The 14,671-nt window shown below is 35.1% G+C and overlaps 1 protein-coding gene across 1 annotated transcript in view; it reads left to right on the top strand.

Moving 5' to 3' along the window:
- Positions 1-14,671, top strand: part of MetRS-m (Methionyl-tRNA synthetase, mitochondrial) — a 96,462-nt gene that overhangs the window by 42,885 nt on the left and 38,906 nt on the right. The window contains exon 6 of the mRNA XM_072523430.1: positions 3,614-3,808. Coding sequence (XP_072379531.1) covers positions 3,614-3,808 — 195 coding nt within the window. The remainder of the gene's footprint in view (positions 1-3,613; positions 3,809-14,671) is intronic.

Genomic DNA, 14,671 nt, shown 5'->3' with positions numbered 1-14,671 from the left:
AAATGTGTTACAGGGTTTGGGCGGGAAGGAGAGACATCCAATGATGTCTCACCTCGTTCTATTTTGGTTTAGTTTTGAAGTTGGTCTTTGGGCCAGGTTCTATCTAGTCTTCTTGTGGCTGAACCATTGTTGAGTAATTCCCTTACTAGCTCATTTTGATGGTGAATGGTACGTTCATTTTGTGACTCCGTGGCTCGATGGATTTCTTCTCTAATGAAGGGAATCTTTAAGTCTTAGTGAAGTGTTTGATTACTGACGTACCATGGTGCATCCACTATCGATCTTAGCACTTTAGACTGGAATCTTTGGATAATATTCAGCGACGTTGGCTATGGATTTGTATAGAAGAATTTTGTTTTGGATGTTAAGTTTTGATTTACGTCCAAGGAGCCAATACATTTGCCGGAATTTTAAGTCAAGCTGCCTTCTTTTGGTCTGGATATGTTTCTTCCAAGTGAGACGTTAATCAAGATGGAGGCCAAGGTATCTAGCGTCTGTTTCTGTTGGTATTCTTACATTTTCCATTCTTACAGGTGGGCATATGTTGAGACGGTTGGTAAATAATATTTGAGTTGATTTTGTTTTATTTACTTTTGTTCTCCATTTCGTATACCAATCACTGAGTATGTTCAGATGATGTTGCAGGTTTTGTGAGGCTTGTATGGGATCTCATTTACAGCTAGTATTGCTACGTCGTCAGCAAAGTAAGCGATTGTAGTATTATTAGTCTCTGGTATATCGGCTGTGTAGAGTGAGAAAAGCAGCGGCCCTAAAACACTACCCTGCGGGACTCCAGAGTTGATAGGACAGAGGTTGGATTGTTGGTATTTGAATTTTACAATCCCATTTTATAAATCACAATGGACTCATCTTTCTTGTTATATAGAAATTCTATTTACGTTTAAGTTTATATGATATTGATTTATGGAAAATATAAAAAAATACTCGAAAAGTATCTTTTTTATATAATGAACTATTCTCCAAACGTCTTTAAGTCTTTAAATGAAAATGCAAAATCCGTGCTGGTTTATTTTCAAACAAAAGGATATCCAGTTAGAACTACAGACATGTAATATCTACACTGAAGCGCTGCAATATAGACCCATTCCCCCAGTGCGATAGAGAAAAATTATGCGAAGCAGTTCCTACGTCTCTTTCTACTCGTAATGGCATGGTTTTTGCTTTTGGACCTAAATAATCGGGTTTTAAATCTTTGAATGATTTTTCATTTTTTTTATAAATTTAATAATAATCAATAATTGTAAGTAAATCTTGCAAATAATAAATGTGTGTGTATATATCTTTAAAAATGGATTATTATAATTAGACATTATTAATAAAAAACTGTTTATGCGAGAACAAATATGTTTACAATAGAATTTTACTTTTATTTCTTTTAATACACAAACTAGTTACAGAATAGTTACAAAATATAAAAAGCTATAAACAAAAAAAATATTTCAATTATCGATTTTTAAATAACAGCAAATTATTATTTCTCATTCTCATTCTTTCTTATTTTTTTTTTAAATGTACTGCTCTATAATGCAAACTTATTTATTTTATTTATCTAATACACGTAATATTAGTTAATATTTTATATTTATAAGAAAAGAAAAATCAGTGGAAGATTCGAATCCCGCTTATCCAGTTTCAACAGCAGAAACATTACCGCGTCAGCCATGTAACAACTTGTTACATCAAATATGTAAGTTATATTATAAGTTGCTACCTTACTTGTGTTTGGTAATGGAAAGGTCACGTGGGAAATATTCTCCGCCCATTAAAAAGAGATGCAGGGACTGCTTTGCATCATTTTTCTCTGTTACACTGGGGGAACGGGTCTATATTGCTGCGCCAAGTATAAATATTATATATCTATGGTTAGAACTGAAGATAACTTAGGTTAGGTTAGGTTCAATATGTGTGAGTGCTTAACCATCCTTACACTCGACGTGAGAGTGGAAAATATTGTGGTTCGCCGCTAGGTTTAAGTTGTCCTTTCAGCCCAGCCTTTTAAACCAGTCTATTATGGCCTTAGGTGACACTTCTGTAAAGTCGTAGGGCTCGAGTTGAGAATGCTCAAATGTATTGAGCCGTATCCTGTCCAACCCTGGGCAGTTGCACAGAACGTATTCCGCCGTCTCGTCATCAGCCTGTCAGAATCTGCAATTGGCACTTGCTGCCAGTCTGATTTTATATGTCCCTTGAGGCGACAGTGTCCTGTTAGGAGTCCTACGATAATTCGCAGATCATTTCTATTCACATCTATTAGATCTTTGGATCTCTTCTTTGAAGGTTCATGTATAAAAGCCTTTGAATATTTGAGACCCACTTGATCGTACCAGTGGTTACGTTTTATCCGTTTTACCCAGTCCGATCTTGTTCTTTTGGCTGTGCTTGTTGTTATGCCAACGATAGGTACTAGGCCTATGAATGTTTATTTTGTCCTTCCCCTGGCAAATAGGTCCACTTTTTAGTTCCCTCCAATACCAGTATGTCTAGGCATCCAGAGTAACTTTTTCCGATCCGAATCAGATTGAAGATAACTTAATTAATGTACATTATGTTTGTATATATCCCCATACTTCTACTAAAAATTAATTAATCGAAGAGATGAGAATAATTAAAAGCACTGTACAGATAATTTCCAGTTATATAAGTATCCTCCTTTTAAATTGCATTTAGATTAAAATTTGTGGCCTAATGATTTGGAACAAAGACAAGAGTTGATATCTCTGATGGAATGATGAAAGTTGCTTTCATATCAAGGGTATAGTAAATAAATAAAACGTACAGCGTTGTTTATTTAGTGTTAAAGTTAATTACTGTAATGTGGGTTATTTAATTGGATCGTACTTCGACAGTATAATCGAAAAATTTGTAATTAGTCTTGCATAAAAAATTCTTTGGTTGGGATTTTAGTCGATTCCACTCAACCAAGTACATGATGTAGACATACGTGCTATAACTTGTTTATAATTCTTTGAAATCTTTGAAATAGGAATTTAAATAAAATCCAATCCTTTCATCTAAACCAGATTTGGGATTTGGATACAGGGTACCCCCGTTAAAATAGGCAAAATGCCCCCACTCGCAAAATTCAATTTTTGTCCACTAGGAAACTAAGTTCCTGTAGCTGGCTGTATACCAGTAAAAGGTATAAATAAAATACCCAAACGGACTATATCACAAAAACAACGTTTTCGGAATGTAAATTCCATCATCAGTGTAACAAAGTACACATGCTATGACCCACTAAAATATATGGGTGAAAACCCTTTAAATGATATAAATTTACAAATATGTTACAGTACATACTATTAAAAATTAAGATGTCTAAGTTACCGTTGGAAATGGTAACATGGCAACGTATGGCTCTACATCGATTATTTGGTCCTGAGACAAAGTGTCTTCGAGGACCTGTTGATAACAACAGGTCCGAATAATGTTGATGTCTTTTTTCGACAAAACGTTAGAAGCGATTAAAAATAAGACGCAATTTTGATCCAAAGGTTAAAGCAAGCAAAAAGTTCCAGTATAAAAATTCTATTTCAAAATAAGTATGTTCTAATTGTGAAGAATTGTTTCAAATTATTATTTTCTCTTCTAGATTATAGCGATACAAAGGTTTTAAGGATCCTTAATTCAGAATTAGCTGACACTCTTGGAAATTTGTTAAGTAGGTGTACAGGAACAGCATTGAATCCTCATCAGAGGTTTCCAAAAATGGAACAAGCTGCCTTAGAAAAAGTAAAACAGTTAGATGTCACTAAAAAGTTGATTGATAGTGTAAACAATCTTCCAGGTAAGAAGTTATATTTAAAAATTAGTAGTTGTTTTAAAAATTATGTTTTAAATAGTAGTTTTTTCGAAAGATTGAATATAAAGTAATATAGAATTGAATTCATAGTTTTTTTTTACAATGGAAGGTAAATAAACTTAGGGTAGAAGCACCATTTATGGTCTCTTTAAGACCTTTTTTTATTATTTTGCTATTGAAAAACATGTAGGATTCTAATAAAATCTTTTCGCTCAATGCCATGTTTACTTTTGACTCAGCTCTACAGGGAGATCAACTGATCATAAAGATTCAATTCATAATGAAAATATTAAAAAGTTATATTTTGGATCACAAAAATCGCTGCTTTTGACCATGTTTTTACATTTGGTCATACAGTTTCCCCACTTTTGGCCACCCAAAAACTAGTTAAAAATAAACTTCCCACTCTTCATTGTTCTTAATGCGTGTAATATTTCTTCTTTTGTAATATATGGACCTATTTCTTCTGCAGTAAGTTCTTTGTGCAAATACAGAGATATCTAAAGGCTGGAAGATGTGAGTAGCATTAGAGGGCAATGCAAATTTACTTAAATATAGGGTCAGATGGGATTTATGTCCATATAAAAGACAAGAACAGACAACTCTATTCGAGACTCCTTAACTAGCCTCTTTGACTTTTCCCTAGCACCCAACCTTTCTTGCTCCAATATTATACAAAGTCTACAATAGTGATATCCCCGCCCACAGCATAGATCAGAGACCCTTCTACTGTATGTTGATGACACTGCTCTCCTCACGTCGGGATCACACAGAGAGCGTGGACAATTGTCTGTATTCGAAAGAGAGCAAAACTATCTAGACAGAGTCATTAGGTGGTGCAATAAAATGAGGGTGACCATAAATCCCTCCAAAACACAACTAATTTGATTTACATCTTCAAATTGTCGCGATGTCCGGGGCCAAATAGCCCTGTTATTCCCAGAAACTAGGTTTCCTATTTGGGAGTCCATTTTACAAGGACTTTCAACTGGAAAACGGACATTCAAGATACCCTTGACAGGATGAGAAGGAGGTTTAACCTTCCGGCAGTGCTGGCCGGCAAACTGGGCAAGGCGGCATCTAAAACTTTATTGCACACCTATAAAACCTAAAATTCATTAGACCTATCATCGAATACAAGGCATGCATCTACGCCTCTCTCAGGCTATACCTATCAGCACACATACATACACTGGCAAACATAACACCTATTAAGAACAGAATCCTATCCCTCAGCAGGAGGTATGTCCTTTGACCCATTACAGGCTCGAACAACCGAGCAAAGCGAATATTAAAGACACCTTGCAATCGCCGAGGGCAAATACTCACCAGGCTTCTTCAAAGAAAAGTTCCGTTTCCTCCAGCTAAACTTCTCCACAACACTGGACATGATCTCCCTGATGAGTATTTTGAAATTTTATAATCAACCCCCATCAAATATCGCAGCTAACTACTGCACGCCAAAAATGCTGATTAAGAGCCGTTCCTATTGTATGGCTGGTAACCCCTGAAGTACCTCCTTCACATGTTTGGCACAAATCACCCAAATTCCTCTTGTGCGCTTCTATCACATCGCCCACACAAGCACGCCACCTTTTGAACCCCAGCTCCTTAGTAGTCCACTACTTCTCCACACAAAACATCATTCATCACGTTTTGTCACACCACCACTAGCACTTTTTGGGGCTAAACAGAAACATGTTTCATCCATATTATAAATTCTTTTTGGATTATCTAATATAGGGGAGACCGGGGAGAGTTCGGACCATTTTTAAAAATTAATTTTTATTAGAAAAGTGTATTGATATATTTACCTTTTAAAGTAGTTAACTTAAGCTTCCAAGGTTCAGGCATAACCAATCAAGAGCAGAATATATCAAATCAATAAATTAACAACAAAAATAAAAAAATATTGCAGGGGGTCAATTGTCCGAAGTCTCCCCAGAAACGGGGAGACTTCGGACTAGGAACTGGGAGACTTCGGACAGTACTGGGAGACTTCGGACAGTACAACATATGTTACTTATAAAAATGTATTTAAAAAAAATAGACATGTTTAGATATTAAAAAATTAATGCAATGAATAATCTTCTAAATCTGTATTAAAATAGATCATATTTTCATATCTTTGACGTGTATCTTTCAAGGGCTTCGGTAAAATACATTTTATGTCTTCAAATATAACAAAAGCATCTTCTTCAGTGGAGATAAACCGATTAGAAGTGGCATGTTTTTTATAAAATTTTACGTCGTATCCTTTTATCTGTTTTTCCTGAATTTCTGCAACATAGTGCCGAAATGTAGCTGGTGTTTTCCCATAAACTCTGGCAATTATAAACTGACCATTTGCAATATTTGTTTCTTCTGTATCCACTTCGTCATCTTGCTCTATGAAGTCAGAGGATTTTTCATTGCTCATTATGTCTTCAGAGGAAGAAGAAGAAGATGTTTCAACAATTTTTTTAGTGACTTTCTGTCTTTTTTTAGGATTTACTTTCCTTGTAACAGATCGTTTTAGTTTCCTGTTGGCAATTTCGTCTTTTTCTGGAGTATCCGTGGCAATGATACATTTGCCCTTAGGCCTCCCTCTATTTGATGTTTTACGTTCTGGCGCCTTGGGAAACGGTCTAACCATTTCTGGAGAAATGATGTTTGGAGAAGTTGAGTGACTCGGAGAAACTAAAACTTTGCTTGGCCCCGGTTTGGACAAGCTATCAAAATCTCTTTTTCCGAGTTCCGGTTCTGTAGTAGGCATTGGTCTATCTGTCACGTAAGAAGATAAGAACTCTTCTTCTCCGAATATATTCCTGTCAAAAGGCCAAATACCTGTACACTTGAAACCACTTTTAATATTAACTGGATTGGCAGCTCTGTCCCAAGCAGAAGAACAAATAGCAGGCAAGTCATATATAGAAAGTGTCTGACCAGGATTAGACAACATCCAGGAATTAGCACCATCATTAAAAAACTTTTTGAAAGGACCAAACACTGTTCGGTCCAAAGGTTGTAACTTATTAGAAGTATGAGGTGGTAGTGTCAAAACAGTAATTCCATTTTCTTTGCAGTAATCAAGTCCCTCCACTGAGAGATGGGACTCGTGGTTATCCATGATTAGTAAAATTTTATTAGTATCAGAGCAGAGTGTATTTTTGACAACATGTTTAAGTACTTTCAAAAAATTATCACTTGTCATCCATCCTGAAGGAGATACTAATCCTAAAGCAACTTGAGGAACCCCTTTCATCATGCGGTTTTCATCAAAACGTTGCCGTGGGAATACCCATATAGGAGGCAATGCTTTTCCATCAGCAGAAATTATGCCCACTTGTGTAACTAATTCTCCACGTTCACGTGAGGTCACCTGCCCTATTTGATGTTGACCTTTTCTTCCAATTATTTTAGGTACACGCTGAACTGTAGTAACCCCAGTCTAAAAAATAAGTGATATTAATTATCAAAATAACTAAACAAAATTGTTAATTGACTCACTTCATCTAAATTGAAAATCGCTGAAGATCCAAAAGAATGACGACGTAAAACTTCTTCTAATTTATTTTGAAACGTCTCAACAGTAACTTTGTTAAAACTCGTCATTCTAGCGAGACTAGTGGCTTCAGGTGTTCTAATAGATAGTACAGGATGACGTTTCATGAAACCTGAAAACCAGTCTGTTCCAGCTTCTTCATTTTCGCTCCATGTAGTAGGCATTTTAACATGGTTTTTCTTGGCAAATTCAAAAGCTAAACGTCTTGCAGCTTTAGGCGTTAGTCCATGAAACATGGAAGAACAATCTAATAAATATTTTTCAAGCATTTTTTCCATTATATCGGTAAACACTTGAGATTGCTTGAAATTTGGAGAGAATGTTACGTTGTCTATACCCACAGCTCTAGCTTTCTTTATGTAATCTAGAAGACTAGATTTAGGAACGCCGTAGGTTTTGGCGCTATTCCGAATGCTCAATTTGCCGTCAAGCACCTCTGATGTGGCATTTTTCATAGTGTCTGCAGAAAATTGTCGTTCTGTTACCCTTGTATATGTACGGGGCATTATGAGCTGTAAGAGAAAAATAGAATAACTACAGATCAGGGGAGACTTCGGACACACAGGGGAGAGTTCGGACACTGTGTCCGAACTCTCCCCTAATGCAAACATTGGTAATACAATGGGTTTATAAAAAAACTTACCTAAATATTGCAACAACATAAACGCAAATTAATGAAATAAGTATAGTAGATTACAGCACCAAAGTTTTATACGTGGTAAGTCTATGTATTTTAAAATATATCTTCTGGATTGCACCGATATTTTTAGAACAAAACTCGACAAAACACTTCACAATAGATAACTCTGTGACTACGACCGAAATCACAGCTGTCAATACATAACCTATAATTATGTACAAATAAGGTTGTGTTTACCAAATGACAACAGTGCATCTTCAAAAATGTGCGAAATTCAAATGTGTCCGATGTCTCCCTGTGTCCGAACTCTCCCCGGTCTCCCCTACTGGTAGCACTAATATGGTTTAAATTCAGACGAACCTCGTCGAACCAGTTACGTATTTTCTTTTCAGTTACTGCGTCTTTACCACTGTGAATGTATTTTACTTTCTTCTGGGAAAGTTCCTTGTGCCTGTAAGGAAGCAATAATACTATTTTATGCCAGGGTCATCATTGACAAAAGGAGTTTTAATATTTGCCTCTCGTACAAGTTTTTATACTGAACTCAATAATCCGTCTTTATCAATTTATCTTCGCACTAGTTAACATCCATTCAACTAAGAGGTCTTCAGTTTCCTTTTCCAAGTGAGAATCGAATCCACATTGCACTGAATCTCTTGGAGACTTTCTGGATATTTTATTACGCAAAGGAGTTCTCTAAACTTTAAATTCACGAGTGACATTCGGGTTCGGATATGGGATTTAAAGCTAAATTTACTTTTGAAATTGAGTACTGGAATTTCGGCATTTTTCCTTTTTCTACTCTGCTAGTACTATTATCATTCACATACATATACTATTATTCGTCAGTGTGTTTGGTATTTTCTCTAAAAGAAATAAAGTAGGTATATTTATTTAAACATGCTATATTAGTAGAAAAAGTAAACTGGCTAAAAGTGGATTTTGTTTAACTACTTGTGGCCAGCAGATTGGCTTTAAGTGGGTAAATAGTGATTTTTTGGTTTCCGCTTATGGCCTCTTTCATTGTTCCAAATGTCACACATACTATTAATTACTAATTATAATGAAAAATAAAAAATATAAAATAAAAAATGTCTGTTTACCTTATCTAGCACTTCCAGTGCAGAAAAATTATTATATAGTATTGGATTGAAAACGATGATTTCAGATATCTTTCTTAAGAAAATTTGTCAGTTAGCTTGGCACGTGCAACACGCTACCACTCAAACATTAACAATGAAATGAACGGATCAGTTAGATAAGTTTCAAGCTTATTGGTTGATGGACGCCATGATTATTATCCTACTAATTATAGTGAAATCTATGTTTATTTCATTAAGTGGCGGGGTAGTGGCCATAAGCGGGGTAGTCCTATACCCTATATTTTGTTTTATCCCGCATATTAATCAGCTGTTTCGAAAACTCAAATCTCCGTTATCTTGGAATGGCTTCAAGTGTTAAATTAAATTATAAATACTTTTTTCCTTTTTAAGTTGAGATGCTCACAGGCCTTCTAATCTCTGTTGGTGATCAGCTATCTAAATAGGCAAGTCAGATAGCGCTTATTGTAAATTGATTTTATATAACCACTTCACACGATGTTGATGTTAATGTCGAATTTAATTACCGTGGTATCTGTTGCCTGTTGCCTTTGAGATGTATATATACAGACGAATGTTGAGGATTCCATGGGTACAAAGAGTTACTAATGTTGAGGTACTTCGTCGCATGTGTAAACAAAAAGAATTACTAAGAATAATCAAAGAGAGGAAAATGCAATACTTGGGTCATGTGCTGAGAGGCGAAAGATATGAATTACTTCAAGTTATACTGGAAGGAAAAGTACAGGGCAAAAGATCAGTAGGAAGACGCCAGAACTCGTGGCTGAAAGACCTGAGGAGATGGTTCGACCGCTCATCCGCAGAGATCTTTCGCGCAGCAGTTTCTAAAACTACAATTGCCATTTGGATCGCCAACCTTCGAAAGGAGACGGCGCAATGAGAAAAAGAAGGTATCTGTTGGTTGGTTTAGGGCTTGCCATTGAACTTTTTCCAGAATCCAGAATCCGGGATTTCACGAAATATTGCAAAAGGGGAAGACTCGACATTGCCTCTAGAGCTGTAGTTTGGCACATTTGCTCTGCTTTTGTAATTCCCAGACTCTCTCAACTAGCTGTTATACTTTCTATAATTTAGTACCTATATGAAGTTGTCTTATAAACCATACATGTGGTACATAAGTTACTATACGTTTTTAGTAACTAGGTTTTATAATTGTTTGACGTAATAAGAGCAGTTTTGATTTCAAACACTAAGTCGAAGAGGCGTACCAAAATAAATTCTGTCCACCATAATGGGTCACTGATGCGATATATGCTAACACATTTGTTCGTCTTTATTTTATCGCTCAAGTATCCTAATATGCTGACTGCCTTATTTATTTTTTTCTTTAATAATTTTACAATATCTCTATTATCACGCGCTGTAGGTATTTACTGATAAATAAGTAAAGTTCGTGACCTATTTTTATATATTCACTAGTCAAGTTTCTTGCTGATGAAACTTGGATATTACCACTAATTGAGTTATTTATACAGATATTAGAATATTTAAATTTTCTGCTGTTAAATCTGGTTGCTTTAATTTTTGAAACAAAAACCACACCATCAGCATAGCACAAGATCTCCATAAATCGATTCCTATTAAATTATTTGATCATCAAAAGATTAAAAAATAATCAAAAATGGGCTGGTTTTATGCCTTTCCTTATTTTTTTAAATAATATTTATTGCTGCTGCTTCTTTAGTAAGACATACAATTTTCACTGTTGTACATATAATTTTTTGATTAATTTTTTGAGTTTTATAATTATTTCGTTGTTTCTGATGTTTAGCTTTTCTATATTTTGTGTCGCCTTAACCTTTTTTAGATTTTAGTTAGCATTTTGATTAGAAGCTATAAAGAAATAAGAAAATTTAAATGTACTAAATGTGCTTTATTTAAAAATGTAAATATTGAATAATTAAACTGTTTTCGGTTTTTATACATTTCATTTGAAATTGCATTCAATCGCGTGATGCATATTGAACACATTTTCCAAGAGTTTAGTTTCTTATATTTATTTCCTGTTCACCTTAAAATACAAAAGGCCATTGACTCGACACTGCCACCGAATAATAAATAAACGTTTCATTTTGCGCAAGGGATTTACCTTTAAAAAGTTTGTTTTGTATGTTACAGGTTCGGTCTGTATATTTTTTGGCTGAATACTCGCGAATAGGAACTTCTTTTGTTTATAAAAAGAGAATTTCTTATTCAAATCACGTTCGAGGTTCTTTTGAGAGAGAAAACAAATGACAATAGTACAAGTAATAGTCATTATTTTGTTAGCGAGTTTTTAGCATTTATTCGCTTAAAACGTCGAATCTTTTAGACCGTAGGTAAGTTACGATAAGTAAAACTTCTATTCAAAATATCAATGTTTAAAACGCAAAATGAGTGCGGTGAAAAAAAAGTAAAATGTTTCATTTTAATAGTGAGTTGGGAGAAAGAGTTTTTGTTTGTTAAGTTTAGGGATAAGTGAGTTTGCCTCACTTCTCGATCTTCAGAGTGCCCCAACACTTAGAATTTAGAAGAGTGAGTTAAAAAGACAAAAATTGCAAGATTTAAAAAGTAGTTTAATGGGATTTAAAGAGAGAGTAATCCATCTTCTCTAGACCAGTTAAACAATCAGTAGCTACAACGTCTTTTAAAATTTTGAATATACCGGCAGAACATATAAGAAACCTTTCGAAGAGGGAACAGTGATACCTCTGAAAGAAAAAAAACTCGCGGAGAAGATATTTACACAGGCTTTTCTAAATTTTGTAAATCAATGAGCTTAATTTTTTTAATCCATGACTGGCAACAAAAATGAATTTGTTGTATTGTGTCGAGACAACGATGAGTTTTCATCGTTTTTTTTTTCATACCTTTGCATCATTCATCAGCAAGTTCTATGTTAAAAAATATAACTATGAATGATGTATGTAATAAACTTTGTCACAAAGATCGTGAATTCAATCTGTGCCCCAAGCTTGCAATGACGCCTCTTTAAAATGCAGTTGAAAGCTAGTGAGTCTGCTGACCACACTGCTTTAACTCTTCATATTATAGACATAATGTAGACAGATATTTTACATCTTCGGAATAGTCTAATGTGATGCCATTCATAATTGGAGCCTATAAATTGTATTTACGTCTCCTTCTGAAAGGTATCACAGTAGTTTTGCTGGCGTTGACATCTAAGCGCTCCTTCGAGCACCAACTTTTAATTTCAGTAAGAGCAGTTTGCACGAGACTACATATAGTCTGATCATGATTGACCCTAATTGTAACAACTAGGTAATGGGTAAAACCAGAATCATGCAACTTAGTGATGAGATCATCCATGACCAGAGACCACAGCAGGGACAATAATACTCCTCGTTGACGGCACCCTTTTAATGCTATAACAGCCTGTCTGGTAGGCAAATTGATGTTTGTGAAGCGGTTTCCTCGGTAAAATTTCGCTTCTTATGAAGCAGTTTATTAGTTGCTCCAATGTTTTTAGGAGAAATGAGATGGGACGACAAAACTACGGTTCTTGCGTAGGACGTTTCCCGATCTTTCGTATAAATACCACCTTTACGTGCCTCCAAGTTTTTGGAATGTGTCTTAAAATAAGGATTGTTATAAAAAGCCGCTGTAGTTGCGGCTGTATTTGCATGAAGCAATTTTGGAGCAAAGCAGAAAAAATTTCGTCCTTACTCCGGGATCTAAAAGGTTTGGAGCTTTTAAAGGTCTATTCGATTTTGATTTTTTCCGTTAGTTGCCTGCTGGATTTGTTAGGGCCTCTTGGAGCCTCTGCCAGCTGGATATTTTGCGGTTTATCTTCTAGTATTTCCACAAGAAAACTAAATTCCTGTAGTTGGCTGTATACCATGTACCACAAAAAATTTATTTAAAAATTACTACATCACATAACGTTTTCGGAATAACTATTCCATCATCAGTGCTGTCTGGATGTACATGTTTAGAGCCACTAAATACATGAGGAAAAATCCTTTAAATGTTATATGATTAACTTTGACTTACATTTTTAAAAACTATAATTTATGATGTTTAAGTTACAATAGGAATTGACTACATGGCAACGTAAGACTACATTCAGGCTGCTAGTCCTTAGATGAAGTGTCTCTGAGGACTTGATTCTAGTATTTGTTTAGAGCTAGGAAAATGCGCCTTTAACAACTCTCTAATATTTTCCGTTAGGCTTTTGGTATAGTCATTATTCAACTTTTTATCAGACCGATTTCATTTGTGTGATCTTTTGGAGTTATTGTGAAAAGGCTAATTCTGTTATTCCTTCGCAGAGTTTCCTCCAAGAGTTCCTCTTTGATTTTCTGACTTCTTTGTTGTACTCAGTAAGGGCATTTCTGCATGAGTCCCAGCTACCTGTACATTTTGTCCTATTGAAGAGTTGTTTGACATTTTTTCTAAGTTTAGCCAACTCTTTATTTCAACAGGGAACATCCCTAGTGGTTGTTTTATATTTCAATAGACAACTTGGTTCTTATGCCTTTATTATGGCTTTTTAAAGTAGCCATGAGGCTCTATCTAGATTTTTCTCGATGTCGAGAGATATATCCAGTTTCTCCATTTCATTTTCGAGACACTATGTCCCTATATTTATAAGTGTCCCAATCGGTCTGCTTTGGGACTCGATATTCCTCAAGGCCCTTCATGCGCCGATGCCAAGTCGAACCATATGTGTTGATGGTCCGACATTGAGGCTTTATTCGAGACATGCCAATTGTCTATTTTATTTGCAATAAACGAACTAGTTAGGGTTATATTAAGAAACTCTTTCCTAATTGCGTTTATAAAGGTGGGTTTGTTACATCGGTGTGCAATGCAATAGAAAATTAGAGATTTAAGAAAATTATAAGTTTACAAAAATAAGTCTTAGATGCTCGATTAGATGCCTTAATTATATTTTGTATTTATAAATATTTACAATAAAAATATTTTCATAAATCTGCGTATTTTAGTATCTAGCCTCCAGCTTAATTCTTGTAGTCGGTAATAGATCGCTTGTATTTTAAATATTTTCTGTTAGATCGCAGACACTACAAGTCTGAGCAATCCTGCCGTAGGTGATCCGTCGAAGAAACTTGGGAAAAGTAGAGCCGTTCCAGATTGGTGCTTGGTAGAACACCACACTACTGTCCACAGAATAAACAGGATGTACTACTCAGCTCAGCACTACGAGGTACAAAACCATACTCCAGAATACAAATTTCTGGAATATCTAATAATGATACAAATTAACCGATGAGCCTAAAGCGCATAAGAAGCCTACAAATAGCGATTATTCCGCCAACTTTCAGTTAGCTGAAGACAGCTTAGAGTCTTGACAAATTATCTAAAAATATATTTTTAATAAATGGTGTTTTTTTAATTAACATCTAAGATTTTTTACAATCTGTTTCACAATAAAATCAATAAGTAAAATTGTTTGTCTTTACAATATCAGAGAGATGTAAAGTCCAGTGACAAAAGCATCATAACACGGATATTAGCTTGTTTACCGGTGGTATTTACCTGTTGAAGGCGTAGCTTCCACTACTGTAGGCACTGTCAGC

This window comes from Diabrotica undecimpunctata, chromosome 2 (assembly GCF_040954645.1).
Source record: "Diabrotica undecimpunctata isolate CICGRU chromosome 2, icDiaUnde3, whole genome shotgun sequence".
Lineage (NCBI taxonomy): Eukaryota > Metazoa > Arthropoda > Insecta > Coleoptera > Chrysomelidae > Diabrotica > Diabrotica undecimpunctata.
The sequence above is the reverse complement of the archived record's forward strand: the minus strand, read 5'-3'. Positions and strand labels throughout refer to the sequence as shown.